The following is a 22187-nucleotide window of genomic DNA, read 5'->3' as shown; positions in this document are numbered from 1 at the left end:
CCCCTTTGAAGAGACCTCGGGACAGACGGGATTTACTACCCCTCTCTCTCTGCAACGGTAAGTATCACACAGATGAAAGTATCCACAAAAGTGACCCTTAGTCGTACTCACACAACCGTAATACTCCAGCACTTCACCGCCACTCCTAGACCCACTCGGATGTCAAGAAGAGGGATCGTTCTGGGCACCACAGTGCTACTATCCGCCTGGGGCGTGCTCACAACATATATTAAGTTACCACATTGGGACCGGTAGCCTCTTCGTTCTCCCTCGACGAGGCGTATGAAGGCGGGGGTTTGTCTGACGAGACACACAGCAATACACAGCAATACACAGCACCACGTCAAAGTGAAAGTTTCACAGCACAAAGACTCACCCACCGCACTCAAGTGTACACATAGGACGCCCGCCTTCCTCCACTTCGCCGGGGGTCTGTTCGGCGATGGATAATACGGCCCAGTCGGTAGATGCGTCGCTGTGACTAGCCTCAGCCAATATTCCTTCGGCTCGCCCACCACGCTAATATAGGGGTAGGGCCGTCCTCCTTCCTTAGGAGGTATCCGCTATAAAGACAGGTTAGTATGCAATGCGTCTTCAAACTCAGTATTTATACTCACGGACGTTGCAAACCTTTGTTCCAACTATCCTCTGTCTTAGTTCACACAACAGTCGACTCCAGCCATACAAACGGGGTGTCTCTTCCCCCGACAGGGTTAAACAGCAATTTCCGTCTCTCAATAACTTCCATGAACGTATGTACTCACGCTAACTCTGTTTCCTCTCCTTTGTTGTGTTTCCGTTTCCAACGTTTTCCGTTCTTTCTTCAACCCTTAAGGTTCACAATGTCCACACAGCCATGCAAGCTTCAGCCTGAGAGAGATAAACAGCCCACAACAAGCGTACCAGACGAGTACAACGCAGCAATTCAGCACAGCACACAACAACTCCCAACAGTGATTTTAGCTGTCCTTAAATACTGCCCTGCTCAGCGTGTCCTCCAATCATCAGCCGTTCCTGTTAACTAGGCACAGCTGCGTCCAATTCGCCGATTTTCCCTCTCGCGGCGCTACCGGAAGTTCCGGTGTCCATCTTTTCCGGTCCGGGCGGAAACGCTTCCGGGCGGAACCAAACTTTCCTAACTTCGGTTCCGCCCCTCAAAAGATCGTCACTGTGTGACAATTTCAGTATCCGTCACCACTGGTTTGCTGGTAAGTTGTGTAGGAGACATTTCAGGTACTCCTTCCTGGCCAGAATTTAAGGATGTTTTTGGTAGGTGAATCTGGGTTTTACACTGATCATCACTGGAGACTGCTGCAGACAACATCTGATCAACTTGTCTCTTCCAGGTCACATTGTCCTTCGTTTCGACTGCATAGGAAACGGGGCCTGTTTGCCCAATCACTGTGGCAGGGACCCATTTGGTTCCCTTTCCATAGTTACGAACAAGGACATTGTCACCTCTGTTAAAGCTCCTGAATTTTGCCTTGCACCTCCTCTCCACCTGCTTTTGTTGTTGTAACAGTACAGTATGTTCAGTTTTCACAGATCTTAATAAATCCAGTCGGCTGCGAAGTTGTCGTTTCAGCAATGCCATAGCTGGTGATGGCATGAGGTGTGTTTCTATATGCCAAAAGGAAAGCGTTTAGTCTTTGGTTCAAAGAGCCCTTGCCCTGGGATGCCTTTATGGTTTTCTTCAGAGTCTGCACAAATCGCTCTGCAAGGCCATTAGTAGATGGGTGATAAGGCGCGGACCTGATGTGCTGAATCCCATTTAAGCTAAAGAAAGACTGAAACTCATCAGATACCAGTTGGGGACCGTTATCACTTACAATCTGCTGCGGCAACTCGAAACGACTGAAAACAGATCTGAGCTCCTTGATAGTTTTCTCTGAAGTGGTGTTCTTCATTATGGCAACTTCAGGCCATTTACTGTGAGCATCGACCATCACAAAGAACATGTGATTCTCCAGTGGACCAGTGAAGTCGATATGCCCCCTTTGCCATGGCTCCTCTGGAAACTCCCATGGATGTAAGGGGGCTGTCTGAGGCATTTTTCGCAGATTCTGACAGTCTGGACAGATTTTGGCTTCCTCTTCAATCTCAGCATCTAACCCAGGCCACCAGAAGTAGCTGCGTGCAATTTCTTTCATCCTATGTATGGTATGCAGTTCCTTAAGCAAGGGTTTTCTAAGTGGTGGGGGTATAATGACGCGATAACCCCACAGTAAGCAGCCAGATTGTACCGTCAACTCATTTTGGCAATTCATATAAGGTCTAAGATGGTCAGACATCTTTCCTCTCTTACCCTGTGAAATCCAGTCCATAACTTCAGACAAGATTGGGTCATTTCTTGTAAAATGTTTCACTTGTGCAGCCGTGACCGGTGCATTATGCACTTCTTTGAAGTAGAAGATTTCAGCTTGTGAATGTTCTGGAGGTGTATCTGGCAGGGGCAATCTGGACAAACCATCCGTGTTGCAGTGCTGCTCGGATCTCCTATACCTGATGTCATATTGGTGAGCTGAAAGCAAAAGAGCCCAACGCTGCATGCGATTGCGGCCAGTGAGGGGATGCCAGAATTCGGACCAAAAATTGAGGTCTGTGGTCTGTAAGTAGGGTAAATTTGCGCCCAAAAAGGTACTGGTGAAATTTTTTTCACGCCAAATACAATTGCCAAGGCTTCTCGTTCGATTTGGGCATAATTACTCTCCGCTTTGTTCAGGGTCCTTGACGCAAATGCAATTGGTCTCTCATCACCGGACGGCATCACATGAGAAAGTACAGCGCCAACACCATACGGTGAGGCATCGCATGGATTGAAATGTGTGAGTACCTCAGATTCGGTTAATGTGCACTTCACATCTTTGAATGCCTTCTCGCATTTTTCAGTCCATTTCCATTGTTTGGACTTATTCAACAGCTCATGTAGGGGCCGTAGCTTACTCGCAAGATTTGACATGAACTTTGCATAGTATGTCTATAGACCTAGAAATGAGCGAAGCTGGCTTACATTCTTTGGAGATGGTGCTTCGATGATAGCCTTTACCTTGGATGGTGCTTTGTGAAGGCCAGCGCTGTCGATGAAATGTCCTAGGTATTCGACAGTTGGACAAAAGAATTCGCACTTGCCTTTTTTTACCCGCAGATCGTATTCACTCAGTCTCTGCAGTGTTGCATTCAGGTTTCTGAGATGATCTTCATCGTCTTTTCCTGTGATGAGCAGGTCATCGAGATAGCACTGCACTCCATTTAAGCCACTTAAGATCTGGTCCATGGCCCGCTGAAACAGAGCCGGAGCCGAAGTTATGCCAAATGGGAGCCTCTGGTACCTGTATAGGCCTTTGTGGGTTACAATGGTCAGCAGTTCCTGGGAAACAGGATCGACATGCATTTGAAGATAAGCTTGACATAAGTCTATTTTGCTGAATTTTTTACCGCCTGCTAAACCAGCAAAAAGATCGTCAATTAGCGGCAGAGGGTACTGTTCCACGGTTAAGACAGGGTTGATAGTGACTTTGAAGTCACCGCAGATTCTGACTGATTCGTCTTTTTATATTACAGGAACAATTGGTGTTGCCCATTCGCTAACACTCACCTTCTTTAATATTCCTGTTTTCTCCAGACGGTCAAGTTCCATTTCCACCTTTGGCTTAATCGCGTATGGAACAGGGCGGGCTTTTAAGCACTTTGGTGTGCTGTCCGACTTAATAGTCAGCTTTACTGTAATGTCTTCATGCTGCCAAGTTCCTCAGAAAATACCTCTGCATAGCCCTTTTCACACAGACATTCCGGAAAATACACGTAAAATGCATCCTGGATTTTTCCGGAATGGTTAGAGTTTTTGTTCATTCACACTGCCAAGATTACACGGCATCTGATGGTCCCGGAAAGACACGTGACCTGTTGAAAGTCCCGCCCTCTCTTCTAAGCAGCGTCTGAAGTTTGCAAAGTATTTATTATTCCTCTCTCCAGAAACAACTCGCATGCATTTTTGTTTATAATAAGACTACAAAGGAGCGCGTGAATGCACAGTTCTATGCTGGTAAATGATCTCAGTGGATATTTGACGAGCTCCCTGATCTCTGCTTTAATACAGTTTTCAGACATTTCTCATTGTGATTGTTTATATGCATTTAAAACCCGCATTTTGAGGAGCTGGACGATATATCTTGGTGGGATGACGCGCTGGTATTTTCCTTTATTATAGCTCAAATGAGCACGTGACGCGATATTCTTTTATGCTGCTGAATGATCTCCGTTTCAACGCAGTAAATGACAAGCTAACTTACCTGATATCTGCTTCAGTCCAGTTTGCTGACATTTCTCGTAGTGAATGTTGTAAATCCCTCATTTTAAAGAGTTGAACCAACTTCATGTTGCCATGACACGCGCGTCCTCACTACGGCACGTGCGTCATTGTTTATGCGTCTCATTTATAATTTCCTGATAACTGCTTCAATCTAGTTTGCACCATTTCTCGTGGTGAATGTTTATATACATGTTATCTCTCGTTGTAAGGAGCTGAACCATAACTTGTGTTGTGATGATGATGCGCGCGTCCTCACTTCGACACGCCCATTATGGCATTCTTGCGGCTTTCTGTTCACACAGAGGGTTACCCGCGTATCTTACTAGGTCCTCTTTCCGACAACGACCCCAATAGAGTAACGGAACGAGTTTTTGTTCACACAGACGCTTGTCTGGCAATTTTACGGGTATTTTCTGGGACCAGAGGTCTGTGTGAATGGGGTTCATGTTTCCTTAGAATGTTTTCTAGGCTGGCTGACTCTTTCACAACCAAGTGTACTTCTTGACAATTTATTTTTATTTTCCCCAGCCACGATCTGCCCATCAATGTTGCGTGACTGCTACCGTTCACAATGTAGATTGGTAATGTTACATTTTGCCTGTTAAGCTCCACAGTCACGTCCATGACTCCTACGAGAGGTACCAGCTCTCCTGTATATGTCTTTAGAGTCAGCTTAGGCTTCCTTGGAGACAGATTCTGTCTTGGGCCAGTTCTCTTTGTATGTTGATTCTGCCATGAGCGAAACAGCGGCTCCTGTATCCACTTGCATGGGAATGGCCTTACCATCCAGCAGTGGTGTCACCCAGTATCCATCTGAATTTGAAGACACAGACATTACATGTGCCAATTCATTTTCATCTGAATCATCTGATTGCTGCTTTGCAGTATAATCCACTTGATGAATGTGTTTCTTTTTTACTTTTCTGGCATAGACTTTCTTTGCCTCCATAGGCTTGCTTGCGTTCACTTTTTCACTTACATTCAACTTTTTGCTTTGACATGTCCGTTCAATGTGTCCTTTTATTCCGCAGTTATTACAGTCTTTGTCTTTAAACCAGCATTCTTGTGGCAGATGCCCACTCTTTCCACACCGATGACAAGTTCTCTTACTGTCTTGTTTCGGTTTTTCCCTGTATACTTTGTTCACTTGGGTGAAAGTGCTTAACTCTTGTGCTTCTTTTGCAGCCATCTCCATGGAAACACTGATTTCCATTGCTCGCTCCAGTGTCAAATTACTTTCTCACAAAAGACGTTTCTGGATGGTTTCACTTCGCAGTCCGCACACAAATCAGTCTCTTATGGTGTCGTTCAGCGTTGCTCCGAACTCACAATGTTCAGAGAGACGTTTCAGAACAGCAACAAACTGCGCGATTGATTCTCACTCTAACTGGTTGCGTTTATGAAAGCGAAATCTTTCGGCAATAATGAGGGGTTTTGGTGCGAAATGTTCTTTGAGCAATGTTACAACGTCCCTGAATGAGCAATCACTAGGCTTATTGGGCTGGACCAGACTATGCAGTAGATTGTATGTTTTCCTGCCCATTACACTCAGAAAGGTCGGTACAAGAACTTCGTCTTTAATTCCATTAGCCTTAACAAAACAATCAAACCGCTCCGTATTTTCATCATATGGTCCAATTTGTCCCACTATTCCAGCCATCTTTACAAGTAAATGCACTTTTCACTCACTGTTTGTGTTTGTTGATTTTCCTTTCCACCGAGCATGTGCCGATCGTCCCTGACGTAGTACCCTGTTTACTTTCTCTATTTGCCTCGGCGGTGTCACAATGACACAATATCGCGTTCATCCTCGTCGCCAGTTTACTTTGTTATGTCATGGAGTGAATGACACACGTTAAAATACATCATACACGGACACCTCTTGTAGCAATATAACTCTTTACTGTTTTTAGCAGTAGCAAGCACTACAGACACACTGCGCATGCGCACAGCACATGCGGGAACACATAAGGTCCTTAAAGGGGTAACACCAGCATAATGAAATACATAACAAAACAGGTTGAACATTTTTTAACATTATTGTTCTAGATGCACAAGCAGAAATTCACAGAGATCAGATGCATTAAAAGAGGAATGGATCACATCAATTTTGTCAAGAAAGAATTTTAAAACGTCTTCACAGACAATATTTGATGGCTCAATTTTGAGTATATTACTAGGATTAATAATTGAGTTTATAGTGCTAAAAAGAGTTTTTGAGGAATTACGATGACTGGTGATAACATCAGAAAAGAAACTGTATCTTGCTGCCTTTTCGAATTTATCCAAAAATAATTTAAAAATGTCAAATGAGACAGTGAGATGATCTTTTTTCCACTTTTCTGAGATGATGGACAGACTCATTCATTCAAGGCTGAGATTTAAGTTTAGGAACCCTAAATTTAACAGGGGGTACACAATCCAGAATGGAAGTGCAGGAGGAATTAAAACATTCAAGTAGCTTTTACGGACTAGGGGAGTCCGAAGCTGGGAGTAAAGAGTTTATGGCATTATTTTGATAGCTGTCTATAAAGAGATTTATAGTTTCAGCATTTATCTTATGCATAGAATATTCTGAGGATTTTGTGGTAGATAGATCATAAAACTATGTAGTGTTGAATATGATAGGTTTATGATCAGAGAAAACAATGTTTTCAATATTAATATCTCCAATTGAGAGAACAGAAGACAAAATGAGGTCAAGAGTGTGTCCATGGACGTGAGTGGCCTCCTCAACATGTTGAATAAGGCCAAAGGAATCACAAACCCGGCTAAACACAGTAACCAACGGCTTACCTGGGCAGTCAACATGGATATTAAAGTCACAGAGGATGAGAAGACGATCATATACAGACATAACCTGAAACAAAAAGTCTGCAAAGTCCACAGTAAAGTCTTTATCCAGTCTGGGAGGTCTATAGACGAAGGCACACAGAACCGGAGACATAGTCGCCGTAATTTCAACACATTGTAGTTCAAGTGAAATAGTGCTTAGGTGAGAAGTTGAAAATGTTTTTTAAAAACCACAGCGACTCCTCCTTCACGTCTTCCGTCACATCTAGGGGTACTAAAAAATACAAAAAGAGCAGATAGGTGGACAAAGTTCGCCAAAAATAGAAAACTCATTAGATCCAAGCCAAGTTTCAGTTAAAAATAAAAAGTCCAAATGGTGAGAGATAAAAAAAAGTCATTGAGAATAAAATACTTATTTGATACTGATCTGGCGTTTATCAAAGCCATTTAAATAGTTGTCGACCGTCGTAGTGGTTCCGGCATATTTCACCTGTTGGATATTAGCGATATTTACACCTCTGGCTCTGATGCGTAATTGCGTGGATCGCAGAGTAGCAAATAATCCTGTTGAGGCTGGGAGAGAAAGCAGATTATAACAATGTCTTAGATCCATCAAATGTCGCGTCGTTTGAGAGCCTAAAATTTGTAGTGGTGGCAGAGCGACGGCTGTTTATGATGAACATTATGAAAGTCTCTCCTTATCCTCACTAGGACACCTCCACGAATACCCCTCTTTCTGCAACGATTCTTAATGTATATACCGCAGGGCGGATGACGAAGCCATGGTCCAGATCGAAAAGGGAACAAGGAATAGTGGTGAGGAGTAGGGCAAACGCTTGTGTAAATTCCCAATGAATCCAAGGAGTTTCCGATATCAAGTAAAACTGCCGATTATAAGTTATGCCGCTCATAGCAGGTAAACTTAAACATTGCAATAAAAACGCAGAAATAAGGACCCATTTTTGGACAAATTGAAAGGTTTGGAGAAGACAGCATGCCGACAGGAAACTGGCACCATCTTGACTCCTCAACTCCTCTTCAACCAAGGAGACTATTTTCGGGAAGAAGAAGAAGAGGAGAAACGGGCAAAAGATAAAGGTATGCAGGTTTCTATCAGTGACGACGTGAGTGACAGTAGGATATATTGGCTATTTATTAGCCTCACCCTCTTGCTAATATGTTGTTATTAGCCACAAAATACGACTGTATTTGGTTTCGATTTCAGTTTTGCTGAACAAGAAACTATTAGAATTGAGGCATCATATCATGCAACTAAATTCACCCACAGGCAACACAGTCTAGTTTGTGTTTGCAACACAACAAGTGCAAATTCACACAGATGTCCTGACTATGTAATTTTTTATTGCTACATGCTATATGTTAACTTAAATAACTTCTAATATACATTGACATGGCATTATGTAAACTACAGTGATATAGCTTTTTAAATATTTTGTAGTGTGTTATGCTTAGTTTATAGGATGTTAACCAATGCTAATAAAATGTGTATTATGGTATTATTACATATGTATTATTATATTTTAATCGGGTAACTGATGCATGTGTGATGTAAGTGTATCTAACTTACATATTGTATCTTAATTGTAAATTCAGGGGCACTTCTGAAATATTTTGGAGCTAGAGCACCCACTGACCAAAATGAGAAGTCAGATACTTCCACAGCAGCCACAGACATGGTTGTGAAGTCTGACGAGGAGCCATCTACCTCTGCAGCCCCATGTTCTTTCCAGGATTTCTCAGGTGTGTGTGGCCCTCTCCCAAATGAACCACTTCATGTGGACATTCATTCCGTGGCCTTAAATTGCGCCTGCTTGCTAGTCTACAAGTCCGCAAGGTGTCCCATCTGTCATTTTTACGCTCCAAAGTTTGCTCATCAACCCTCATTGCCCTTTGAACCCTTGATACGGTCTTCGGCGAAGGCCGCACTGCAGCAGGCTTCGCGCACTCTACCAACCCAGAAGTCCTTGCGATAGAGCAATCAGACCAATCAGACGACGGAAGGGAGAAGTTCACACTGATGGGCAACTTTAAGCGATGCTCTGAAGAAGCTGGAGGTCACATTTTCAATGTTGTTGTTGGTGCTGCAGCTTTAGCTGTTCAGGAAAGATTTTCCACACTGCAGAATGTGAGAGAGAACTTTGGAGTGATCTCTAATTTCAGAAACTTCCCAGACAAACAGCTGCAAAAAGAATGTGGGACCCTGCAAACTACACTGCACTTTAAGGGACACTCAGATGTGGATGGCAGAGAGTTTGTGCAGGAGCTGAAGAACTTCCATGACCTCCCACCAAAATCTGTGACTCTGCTTGAGCTGCTGACTTTCATCCATGAGAAAGAGCTCACAGAAATCAACCCCAATCTGTGGACTGCACTCAGAATTGGTTTGACCTTCCAGTGACAGAAGCTGAAGCAGAGAGGAGTTTTTCCAAGCTTAACTTTATTTAAACGTACTTGAGGTCCACTATATTACAGGAGCGTCTCTCTGGACTTGTCATCATCAGCATCAATTATACAGTTTACACAACAGGTTTCATATGATGATGTAATTGAAGATTTTGCTTCAAAGAAGGCTAGAAAAGTCAATTTTAGTTTGTCTATTGTAGTTAAAGATGCTGCAGCGAATATGGTGGCTTGTGCCAGAAAGCTTAATGTAAAACACTTCAGCACATGTGCTTTACTTGATGGTTTAAAATGTGATAAATCAAACTTCTGGACTTGCTGACCAAAGACAATGAAGCTTTGCAACTGATGAGTACAGTATCCTAACTTTGCATCTCATCTAAACTCATGTTTAAAATGCAAGGTTTCTTAAGCCCATCTAAAGGTAATGAAGCTGTTAGTCATGGGTCATGGTGTACTGGGCAACACAACACACAAGATACTTTACCCAAGGATATTTGTGTTGTCAAGGTTCATCTGTCATGTAAGCTGGTATTTTCCAAGACTACTTGATCTGAACTTTTATGCATTTTCACTTCAAGCTTAGATTCCTCTGTTTTGCATCTTTTTCTTGCATCATTCCCTCACATTCTAGGGAGGTGGAGTTAAGACACAAGGACAGAAAACAATGATACACAAATAAGAACTGAAAGACATTCACAGACTGAGAGGAGCGAGCAGGAAATGAAAACCCGAATTGGATCTCTAATGGACTGATAACAGAATGATTTCAGTGGGAATTGGGAATCAGATCCACTCATACATGCTGAGGTTTTTTGTGCCCTAAAGGGGCGTCTGTGAGGGAAGACAGGCAGTGGGTCAAGACCTGAAAACCCCCTAACCTGTGCAACGTTATTGTAAGAGATTAATAAATAATATTTTTTCTGTAATTTAAAGAAAACATAAATTCAAAACTATCTAACTTTATAAGCCGGCTATAACCTCTACTAAGATAAACATGAAGGTAAATGTAGATCTGTTGTTGCATCTTCTGCTATTATAAAAAGTTTGATGTTTGTAAGTTAGTGTTTTAAACTGTATTAAGAAATGTGTAGAGCTGTGTCTGAAATAGCCCCTTATATCTTCATTCACTATTCCCTACATTAGTTTATAAAATGAGTAAATGAATTTAAACTAAGAGGCCGAAGCGCTGCAGGCACGATCTTGTGATCAAACACCATCTAGAATTTTGTTAAGGTTGCAAAAGTTGTTATGGTAAAATGAAAACAGCTTTTATAATGTTGCTGAAGTCAACAACTATCATTTCCTGTTTTAGCTCACTGACATTTACTGCTATAGAACTAGATATAGATACACAATTCTGGGGAGGGTGCTAGAAAGTGCTAGACGTTTTTCTTCACATGAACTTCACTTAGAAAAAAATGAAGTAACTGAGATTATCAGATCATCTACAAGGTGTTAAAACTGACAGCTACAAACCACTGACAGAGAACTGCACTGTAATTTGTAATGTATGCATGTTTAAATATTTTATTTAATGTAATTTAAGAATAAAATATTTTTATTTAATTATTGATAGTTAATAACAGCTGTGTGTTACTTATTTTACTGTACAAAGTAAGATCTAAACTGTAATAAGAGATGAATGAATTTATTGTCACAGTCAAACTAACATTGTGTTTTTTATCAGCAATAAGAAAAGTTTTTGTTTAATGTTTTGTAGCTGGTATATGTGAGTTTCTACAAAGAGAAATCATGAACTTCAGACTCTCATCACTGATCCTGCTGTTACACATTCAAGGTATGAAACACAGTTTTGTTGTTGTACTGAAACTATTTTCCTTCACCTATTCCTAAGAAACTGAATTATGTCTGATAGTGACTGTGTACCGTTATAAAAACAATGTTCAAGTTGATCCTCTATAGGTTGAGTTTCAGTGAAGCTTTTAATTGTCACAATACTGTTCCTATGTGAATGTTTAAATGAATTCAGATGTAACACAGATTACTTTTATTCATGCAATCACCTGATCCTTATTGTATATTATTAATTTATGTTTTTAGTGTGTGATTCATAATTTTTTTTTTTTATATTTCAGGTTTTGTAAAAAAAACTACAGTTTAGTTTAGTTTAATTTAATTAACCGTGCTTTAATCCAAAGGCAGGATTTTCCATTTGATCACTAAAATACTTAAAGTGAGTTTGTAAATTTAAAACTAAATTAATCGAAAGGTTTGTGTTTGAGAACAAAATTGATGAATCTGGGTTCATGTCCTTATAGGACTGTCTGAATCTCTCATCATATGGTAATTTTAATATAGTAATATTAGGCTAGAAATATTAATAATGTCACTGTTTCTTCTTCAGGGTCCCTAGCATTGGAAAACTTTAATGTAGTCTGTGATCAACTGAATATTTGTGCTGCGAGCGGGACACTGAGGAGGGTGCAGTGCTATTACTCAAACATCAACATCAAAACTGGGTTCTGGTTCAGTCAGAAACAGCGAACAAACTGGAGAAACAAAGATGAACCTGAAGATTTGACTTTAGATTCAGATTACTCAGGACGAGTGAAACAAGAGATCACTAAAGGTTTCTCAGAGCTCACAATAAGATATCTGAGAGAGAGAGACAGTGGAGAATATCAGCTCATGTTCATTATGAAGGATGGAGTTAAACATCTCAGCTCAGTCACAGTCAATCTAACAGTCTCAGGTACATTTACATTCTCATCAGTCCAGTTAAACTCTTTTCATTTCTCATCTAATGTAAGGTTTTGATTATTTAGTTTTACAGGTGAAGATGAATCCTGAATCTACAGGACAGCGAGTAAAACTGAGCTGTGATTCCTCCTGCCCTCCTAAACATGGTTACCGCTGGTTCAAGAATGGAGAATATCTAGCAGAACGGTTCAATAATCTAGAATATGTAATACACAACCAAAGCATATTTGTGTCATCCAGAGGAAACACTGATAGTTATTACTGCTTTCAGGATTGGTCTGATATCTCTCCATCTGTGTGTGAGTCTGACATTTATAAAATATTTAAATTAAAATGGAAGAACAAACTTTGCAGTTTTCTTGTTGATTCATATACAGTATGAGTGTGTTTGTAATTGATTGTGAATGTTACAGCAGTATTTTGTGACTCTTTCAGGTCTTTCTAACAGTGGATGTTGGGGTGTGACTTACACCTCTATGAGTATTTGTGCTTTAGTCGGATCAACAGTAGATATTCACTCTTCATACTCACATCCCACTGGATATACAGTAGAGAAAACATACTGGCATTACCTTTATCATTGGGAATACAGAGATCTGCGTGAGGTTCATCAGTTTTCTGGTCGTGTGGAGTTTGTGGGAAACACACTGAGAATCAAAGACGTCAATGTGAGTGACACTGGATATTATAAGTTCAGGTTCATCACTAACACATCAGATAAAGTTTCTGGTTCTCCTGGAGTCTCTCTTACTGTTACAGGTAACTGCTCATAATAAACTCTCTGTAGTGCAGCACTCACTTTACTGATTAGCTTGTGTAAGAGTCTGATATCAGCACGTCTGTGATTAGGCCATACATTTAGGCCATGCTTTACCAATTGAGCTAAATCAAATATGAGGCCCAACTTTGAAAAATAGTTTATGTGATCTCTGTTATATGAAATTTCAGATACACAAGTGAGAAGCAGTCCAGACCCTGTGATAGATGGAGAAAAAGTGATGTTAAGCTGTTCAACCAAATGCACTCTGGATAACAAACATACTTACATCTGGTATAAGAATGGACAACAGGTAACAGATGGATTGAGATTATTAAACAAGCTGTACCTGGACTCAATCAACAGTGAGGAGCTACAAGAGTATTCCTGTACTGTAAGAGGTAACACAAAATCTCATCATACATCTGACGAAATTATTTAAGAGATAGTTTCAGTCCTTGATGCTGATTGGTTTATTTACAGCTATGACATCATCACTGAGCTACTTTAATTCTCATTGTGCAGCACTCATAGCTGATCATTAATATTATGTCAGTTAAGCCAAGGAAACACTTTAGTGTAACACGACTGCAGGCGGCGCAATAATATTATGCAGTGCCTGAAAATAGATCCCTTAGTAACTTTCAATGGCAGGGGACTATTTTCGACTGCTGCGTAATATCACTACGCCTCCTGCAGCAATGTTACAGCAGCAAAGTTCTTGATTATTACACCAGAATGAGAGTCCTAGCCATATCTGCCTAGAAAATCACAACTTTTAATCTTCCGTCAGTCTTAGTACACGATGTAACTACAGATGACACAAGTTTTAAATTTGAAAAATAACTCTTTGGTTATTTTTGGCTAAATTATGCTAAAAGTGGTCCCGCTGGACTGGATGGCTTCCAAAAAGATAAAAATCAAATGTTTAACTCTAGGGATGCTGGAAAATTTGCATATTTAAAAAAAAGTGGAGTGTCCCTTTAAGTCTGAGAGATGTTGGTTTTGCCTGTTGTTGATGAGTAATAGCTGCGAATGATCACAACGCACTTAAACAGCCACGTCACAGGATATGGCTCTTTGGCTTTATCTAACAATTATGCAATTAAAAGGGAGCACAAACACATGGATGAGCAGAGAACGGATAAAAAAAGCCCTGGCCACAGACGCAGCAAGATGCTACAAAATTACAGAAATGTTCAAGCGAGCAGGTCTGTCAAAATTACAAGTACAAGAACACATCTTGGTTAGTTATTGCCTAATAAGTCCAATAAGTCACTGGCGCAGCTTCTGCAGGTTTCAAAGTCAGATGCCGGTGTACCGCGTTGTTTTGTGTACCATCATTACCGGGGAAACCCCTAAAAAAGAAGGCTGTAGTGAGACTGAAATCTGAGAATCAGAGCGCCTCACAAAAACTTCAAATTCTGAATGTTCTGCCTTTTCTGAATATAACTGAGTTTCAGATACAATGGACAAAACAAATGAAGCAGTGGACAGCTCAGTGTTTCTCTCTCTGTTGGTGTTTCTGCCTCAGTTTCTCATCATTGAAGCTCTGTGGATGTGGTAAGAAAAAATATAAACTAAAACTTAAAACTGCATAACATACAGTGAATATTCTGATTTGAATTCAGATTTTAAGAGTGTGAATTTTGATACCACATTTTTTAAACTGAGTTCATCTAAAAACAAAACTGATGAAAAAACAAAAAGAGATGAGAAATACTTTATAATCTTCTATAATACAATAAACTAATGGTCAGATTTTATAACATTATCTCTTTCTGTGTGTTTGTCATTGTTAGATGTTGCAGGTCTGTGAGTAGATCAGCTGTCTGTCCATCAGAACTACTGGAGTGATGTCACAACTCTCTTTATGACATCATCACCTAGCAACAGTCTCTCAGCAGTGACATCAGTGATGCAGTGATGTCATATACAGTAACATATTAATGACAGTTCAGTGTAAATAATCTAATGTTCAAATAGATGAATTATTCATTGAAGTATTGAGTTTATCATTCAACAGTCTTGTGTCAGTGTCAGATCAACTGTAACATCACAATGCATAAATCCTGTAAAAACTTTGCTATAGTGCATCTTTATGTAGATGATACTGTGATCTACTTTCATCTTCACTATAAGTCAGGCTGATATTGAACTCAATGCTGTTTTTAGTTAGGTTAGGATTTTATTACAGGGCTGTGCTTTAATCTTGTAGTTAGGAAAGCATTTGTTCAATTTATTTTAAAATGTTTTGGACTATGGAGACATTATTTACATGCATGTTGATTTCACTGCATTTCAGTTTAGACACTGACTGTGTATCATAGCGCTTTATGTTTTATAATTCGTTGTCATTGTTGTATATTTTATAATACAGTCTTTTGGTTTTATTAAGAGACTGCAGCATTGATTTATTTATTTAAGCTGTATTGAGTTAACTTCTTTTTTGTGTAATCTTCTTTCACTTACAAATATTTTCTATAATTTTGTCTCTTCTAGATGTCGACTCTTCAGTGTACTTAGGTTTCATTCAGGACTCAGTAGAAAATCTTTTACTTATTCTGCACTCTGGTTATGAATTAATCTTCAGAATATAACAACAGCTTGATCATTTTATTACCATGAGAAGTAAGAATTTTCTTGAAACATCACAGTAACCGTGTGCATGCCTGTGTTTAGTTGACTTCTTCATTTAGGTTAGATGTAATCAGTTCACCCAATACAGCCGAGTCAACTGCCTCTAGTGGACAAAAACAACACTGCACCAAATATACAAGAGTCTCTCTGTGGTGTACAGATCAAAAGGATTTCCAAAGTGAATTCACTAAATAACATAAAAGAAAGTCATGTTTAATTTAAAGGGGTCACATCAACTTGAAAATTCTGTCTACAGTGGCATTGTTGGACTTTTACAGTTTATTAAAATAATGTTCCCAAAACTGTCACTGGATCAGTACCCTTTATAAAGACCCCATTTAGTTACAGATATGTGGTGTCAGTATGAACCTCGAGGTATTAATATGAACTCTTTATGTGCACAGGTGTACTTTTTAAAAGGGTACCGCCCCAGTGACAGCTAGAGATCATTTATAACATTTGTTTCTGACAGTGTATGGATTATAATATTACTGGGAAACATGAAGACATGATGCACTGCTGTAAATCTACCACATAAAGACTTTAAGTTTATCCCAGGAGAGGGCGACACACAACAGAGTCTAATGTACTACAACATACACAAAACAATGAGTCCTCAGAAACAGAGACTCTTGGAGTTTAGATTGACAGAAATTGTGAAAGGAGGAAACTAACTTGAAATTTAATTGTAAGTTATCAATTCACTAAACTGCACTGTTAGACATTTGTGTAAATTTTACAGCTATTTACTGTATATCACTCAGTATAATCAAAGAGTATAGAAGTACAAGAGGGGAAACTCAATAGAACGTTCCATTGCAACACCAGCGCCCAGCAGCAGCAGCCCCACGAATCCGCCATTTTGGAATGAAAGCGAATCCGGAGTCAACTAGAAGTAATGGCAATATCTACTTTGTACATTAAAAGATCAAATTCAAACTGAATGATGATAACACAGAATAACCTAAAATCAGACCAGTGATCATTAATCCCTTTTTACAGCTTATTTCAGCTTATCAGATATTTAGACAAGTCTTCCACTTTTATATAGGCTAATTTTACATAGATACATACCGACATAAACTCATCCACACATAATATTTTGGCTCCATATACATACACATATACACACATATACATCTGAATTGCTCGAAATGGATTAAGTAAAAAAAAACACAGACACTGTCCCAAAGTGGCAATTATACTGTAGGATAACAGAATGCATCATGTTCTATAAGATTATAATGTTTATAATGTAGCGGGTCCAGGGGATTAATATGTACAAAATATATTTCATACCTAGTGGAGTTGGTAACTAATAATAGTAGTAAATGTGTAAAGTAGCATAAAATAGAATTACATAATAAAGCAAGAAAAAAATACCTCAAATGTGTTTATATTTAATGATTGGATTCCACAACTGATAACAACAAATCAACACATACATACAAGACAATACAGCGTTTCGTGTAGGTGTAGCAAGTGAACAAAATTTTAATTTAAGAAACTTACTATTGCGCTTCTGATTTGGCTGTGAGATTTGCTGAAAATGAATTGAGAATTAATTGGCTGTGAGAATTTTCATTCCAAAATGGCGGCCGCGCTAACTAGTGACTGTTGCCAAAAACGAATGAGAGTTTCCCCTCTTGTACTTCTATACTCTTTGGTATAATACTGCAAACTATTTATACAGTAAATAACTGTAATTCAAATTGCATTATGGGAATTTTCTGTGACATCAAACATCATATACAGTAATTTAAATGAAAGCCAAGCCAGCTATAACAATCACATCATGATAGATCTGCAGGAGAATGAGATTACATTTTTAGACAAGGGCAGGATGATAAACATCAATGTTTGTTTGCAGGTTCATTTGGTGCTACACAGACTGCTTGGTGATGTCAAATAACAAAAGTGATTCAAAGCAGATGACACCAGGTGACTATGGTAGGGCGGGAACCAAAAGTGGCAGAGAAGAGTTCCGCTTGGACATGGTTTCCGCCCGGACCCGATTTTTAATCATTTGTACTTCCTGATCTCCCTAGCAACACAATCGGGGTTTTATTGGAAACAGGTGCGCAGGATTAAGGGAGCGATCCATGATTGGAAGAGGACACGAGGACGGGCCAAATAAATAGGGCTGTAGCAACGCACAGAGGGAGTTCATTTTCGGGCACAAGCTGCTTTACTGGCTAGGGCAGATCCGAATACACGCTCCGTCCTTAGAGGAGCCGGAGGGTGCCGTTGATCCACGGAAGCGCTTATAGCGCATGGAAAGAGTGCGGCAGCCAAGCAAGGCGAAGAGGACGGAGCGGTGAGAATTAAAGGAACACTGCACCGGAGGGGTGCTTGTTGGTGTACTTTGTACACGCTGCTGTGTGAGCTGCCGTATGGATCTACGTCCATCCCTTGGGGAGAAAAAGAGGCAAAAGGTGACTAGGTGAAGAGGTTTGGACACGGATGTAGTTGTGAATGTGAGGATTCAGAAACCAACGAGTGCAGTCGAACCCCAGATTTTGAGTACAAACAACGAGTGAGTAACCGCTGGTGTATGTGTATGCTGCATTGATAAATAAGGCTGCCATTGTGTATTCTGAGTGTGTTAAAGGCACTGGGCCCCACTGTGAAGGGAAGCGTGGGTGAGCCACGTAACAACCGGAAGTACAACCAGGTTGTGAGATTCAACAACGAGTGAGTAACCGCTGGTGTATATGTATGCTGCACTGATCTAAGGCTGCCATTGTGTATTCTGAGTGTGTTAAAGGTACCTGGCCCCACTTTGAAGGGAAGGGTGGGAGAGCCAGGAGACAACCGGAAGTGCGAACAGGAAGACGACGTAGGAGCTGTTGCTGTAGGTTATCTGGCCCTGCGGATACAAGAAGTGTGGGTGAGCCAAACGGGTAGCAAATAACACACAGGGGTTGTACTGATTTCTTTCATTATATTACCATACTGTTTCTCCTGCGGTGGGAGCGAAGCTCAACGGGCCTCACTGACCGGTCGAGGCCAGGTGGTCCAGCCTAGAAATTCACGTGAGAGTGTGCCGAGTGCTGTGGGGTGAGTGAACTTATCTTTTGGTGTTTACACAAAGCTTGCTGTGTGTGTGTGCAGTGTCTGTAGTGACAGGAACCGCCCCCGCCTCGGACGGTTCGTGAGGAAGGAACAACACGTTGTGGCTCGCGCCCCGTGTGAAGAGGAGCCTAGATCTATCGCCCCCCCCCCCCCCCCCTGTGTGTTAGTATTAACCATTCTATTTTTGGAGCAGACAGTGGCGAAGCCCAGCGCTACGTGCAAGTGAGTAGCAAATTAAGTGTATCGTACGGAGTTCAGGTCACGGCATTCTCTTTGGGATCTATTCCACAGAAACCTTTGGTGTGTGCGGAGCCTCATCGAGAGTTCGCCCCGATTCGTGGCCCCAAGTGTCCAAGCAAGGAGGGAGAGCCAGGGAAGCGTTCGGCTCCGCCACACTTGACCCCTTTAGTCCCCACGACACCCCGAAGGCATAAGCAGACGGGTGGAGGTATACGGTACACGAACGCTGCCGCGAGGGCCCACTGTCTGCAGTACACGAGACGTTCGTACCTTTTGGAGTAACCTATTTGGGTGATGTATTAACCTACCTGTACTTACAGCAACGCCCCAGCCGGAAACCGAACAGCGAAGAGAGAGAAACACTTACCTTTGTCCTAGTGCACCGCCTCGAAGCGAACGGGATCGTCCAGCCCCGTGAGTAACTTACCCATGTGACGCAATAATTCTGTCTGTGCTTAAAGCCACATCCTGTGGAGGAAAAGGACGGAGAAGGAAGAGAGGAATACTTACCTTCGTCCTAGTGTACCGCCTCGAGGGGAACGAGACGGCCGAGCCCCGTGAGTAACTTGTCTGTGTGACGTGTCTAATCGTCTGTGTGTACAGCAACACCCGGGGGAAGAAACGAACTGTGGAGAAAGAGCGAAATACTTACCTTTGCCCTCGTACACCGTCCCGAGGAGAGCGAGGGGCCCCAACCGGAAGAACCTAAGGGCGTAGGAGATACGGGTGAAAAAGCCGGCAAGTTGAAGTCCCGTGTGGGATATTTAGTTCACTTACAGTGTTTTACTTGTTTGCCTCCAGGAAGAAGCGGAGGGCGCCACGGATTGTAGGACCAAGCCAGAAAGGAGCCCCTGTCCCCATCTCCTGGTCCAAACCGCCCCTGGAGACAAGAAGAGAGTCATTAGTTTTAACTGCCCTTTCCCCTTTCCCTTTCCTCTTTTTAACTATTTAAATAAAGTGATACTTTTAACCGTAGTATACTCGTCTGTCTGGTCATTGGAGTGGTCTTGGGAATCTCCTCGAGGTGGAAGTTAGAGAGGGGCGTGGCCTTTTAGTTACCTTTGGGTCCGCCCCCGGCCGTGACACAAACTTCTGCATGTAATTTCTCGAATCGCTTCACATCTAAATGTATGAATAAAATGTCACAAAACGATGTTACGCATCATCACACTTTTTAAAGTGGGTATACGGAAATCCTGTAATTTAAAGAAAACATGAATTCAAAACTAACTTCATAAGCTGGCTATAACCTCTACTAAGGTAAACATGAAGGTAAATGTAGTCACAATCTGTTCTTTTGCTATTCTAAAAAGTTTGATGTATTAAGAAATGTCTAGGGCGGTGTCTAAAATAGCCCCCTATACCTTCATTCACTATTATATAACTTTGTCAATCCGACTAAATTTAATACGATTGAAGGTTACGACGATACAGTTTACATGCACCCTAAACATTGCAATCTGATTTAAATGTTCGTTTACATGTACATTTATTTAGAATCCGAACCGAAAGTCTGCGTAAGCAAAGCCAGGGTTGCCAGACTCACGTATCAGAACCATCCGACTGGACTTTCAAAACTAGCCCAAAAGCATCCCAATGACTATTCACAGCCCAAATACCAATAACTTATCAACGAAATCATTTAATCTTTAACCCGCAGAAAAAAACAACTGGTGAAAACAGTTTAAACCGTATCCCAAATCTAAACTCGAAAAAAAGCAGAGGACTTGGCAACGCTACGCTTGCGACAGCATCTCTCGTCTCGAGTTCACGCTAAGAGACACTACAAGATATCCAAGGCCGGCCTTGGGCATACGCGGAATAGGCAAATGCTAAGGGCGCTGCCGACGCCTTGGGGCGTCCGAGCCCAAATGATAATTTTTATTAATATATGTATATACACATTTAACAATAAATATTTAATTTTGCACAAGAAAACAGTACTTATTAATGAATTATTAGTAGCATAGTATCTCGGGAGATCGTGCTCGTTAAATAGCTCTGTACTGCACTGAAGCAGCAGTTTAAAATATAAACCCAGAATTCAGCGAACGTCAAGAACAAAAAATTGAAAACAACAATCAGACCGAGACGCAGAATTTACATAATGTTACACAGACCATGTTTAAATTTCAATGTTTCTGGACAGAAATACCAACTTTTTCACTTTGTTTGGTATTAATAAGCTGCGCATTGGAGTGCTGGCTGCTGGCCGTGGTGCTGACGGAGTACTGGTGGCCAGGCACGTGCACACATAGACATCAAAGGGGGCTTGAGCACCTGCCCTTTTTATTCTTGGAGAAAAAGTGCCCTCTTTTTCTGGGGTGCTTTTTTTTAATAATATGATGATCTTTATTCATATAACAATTGATGTCTGTCTGTTTCTTGTGTTTTTTACTTGTTACTTATTTAATTTAACATGAATTTATTTAGGAATCATTTAAATGAGATTTAAACTCTTATAAAAAGAAAAATAGCGCTATTTGTGGTACACAAACGGTTAACGATGAGTCCCGCCTCCAAAACTCACATCGCTAATATGATTGGCTTTACCTTTCCTAAGTCCCGCCTCTTTAACCTACTTCGCTTTATGATTGGTCTTGTCTCTACTCGTGTATGCTGCATTCGCGCTTGTAAGAAGCGCCAAATCTCAGCCTGAACGAGACGCGATCATGTGCATGATTGCAGGCAGCTATCGGTATGTCACATACCGATAGCTTACCGTAAGTGTGTGAGGAAGAAAGCATTCGTCTATTAACAGTTTCATGCACAAAATATGGGACAAGTTATTACACATAACGATTGAGGGACATTGTTTCCCTGACAATCCCATATTAACCTGAAGAGTTGCAAACGTGTAACAGTATAGTGTATGTAGTTTAAACAGACTGCTTATAAAATAATAAAACACAAACAATAAAATAATTGTTAACTACAGTAGTAAGCTTTTTTTGTTTGCGTTTTTTGTAGTGGCTGTTAAATAAGTAGCCTATAATGTTAAACTGGAGTGATGTAGTAGATTGGGGAGAAATCTGCTGGTTCAGTATTTTACTTGCCCAGTCTGAATTTTTATTGACATCACCAAAAAGTAAAATATAAAATAGGCCTAATATATTTGTGGTTTCTGACATGTGTAACCCTAATAAATATTAAACCTAAGATTAAAGGTGCCAAAGGATGTGTTGCCATAATATGTGAAATTTTGTTCTTTGACAAAGAAGGCACTTT

The 22187-nt window shown here is 40.8% G+C and overlaps 2 protein-coding genes across 3 annotated transcripts in view; both read left to right on the top strand.

Annotated features, from left to right (window-relative positions):
• The window catches only part of LOC135741239 (solute carrier family 2, facilitated glucose transporter member 5-like), a 179142-nt gene that overhangs the window by 64810 nt on the left and 92145 nt on the right, over positions 1 to 22187 (top strand). The window lies entirely within an intron of this gene.
• LOC135741060 (uncharacterized) lies at positions 10891 to 15397 on the top strand. Of its 2 annotated transcripts, none has more exons than XM_065259703.1 (8): positions 10891 to 11034; positions 11247 to 11324; positions 11892 to 12239; positions 12313 to 12546; positions 12683 to 13006; positions 13196 to 13405; positions 14468 to 14567; positions 14807 to 15397. In XM_065259703.1, coding segments are annotated over exons 2-8 (1263 nt in total). In that variant the 5' UTR covers positions 10891 to 11034; positions 11247 to 11278; the 3' UTR covers positions 14808 to 15397. The 2 variants fall into 2 exon arrangements, with proteins under 2 accessions (XP_065115775.1, XP_065115774.1); XM_065259702.1 differs by having other exon boundaries at positions 14462 to 14567.

Source organism: Paramisgurnus dabryanus, chromosome 24 (assembly GCF_030506205.2).
Source record: "Paramisgurnus dabryanus chromosome 24, PD_genome_1.1, whole genome shotgun sequence".
Lineage (NCBI taxonomy): Eukaryota > Metazoa > Chordata > Actinopteri > Cypriniformes > Cobitidae > Paramisgurnus > Paramisgurnus dabryanus.
This window is presented reverse-complemented; position numbering and strand designations above follow the sequence as displayed.

Excerpts from the sequence above, each read along its gene's own strand:
- LOC135741060 (XM_065259702.1), top strand. The coding sequence starts at position 11,279 with ATGAACTTCAGACTCTCATCACTGATCCTGCTGTTACACATTCAAG. Across the intron at positions 12,240-12,312 it reads AGTCAATCTAACAGTCTCAG|TTTTACAGGTGAAGATGAAT; the intron begins GTACATTTACAT and ends TTGATTATTTAG. Across the intron at positions 13,406-14,461 it reads GTATTCCTGTACTGTAAGAG|TTTCAGATACAATGGACAAA; the intron begins GTAACACAAAAT and ends AATATAACTGAG.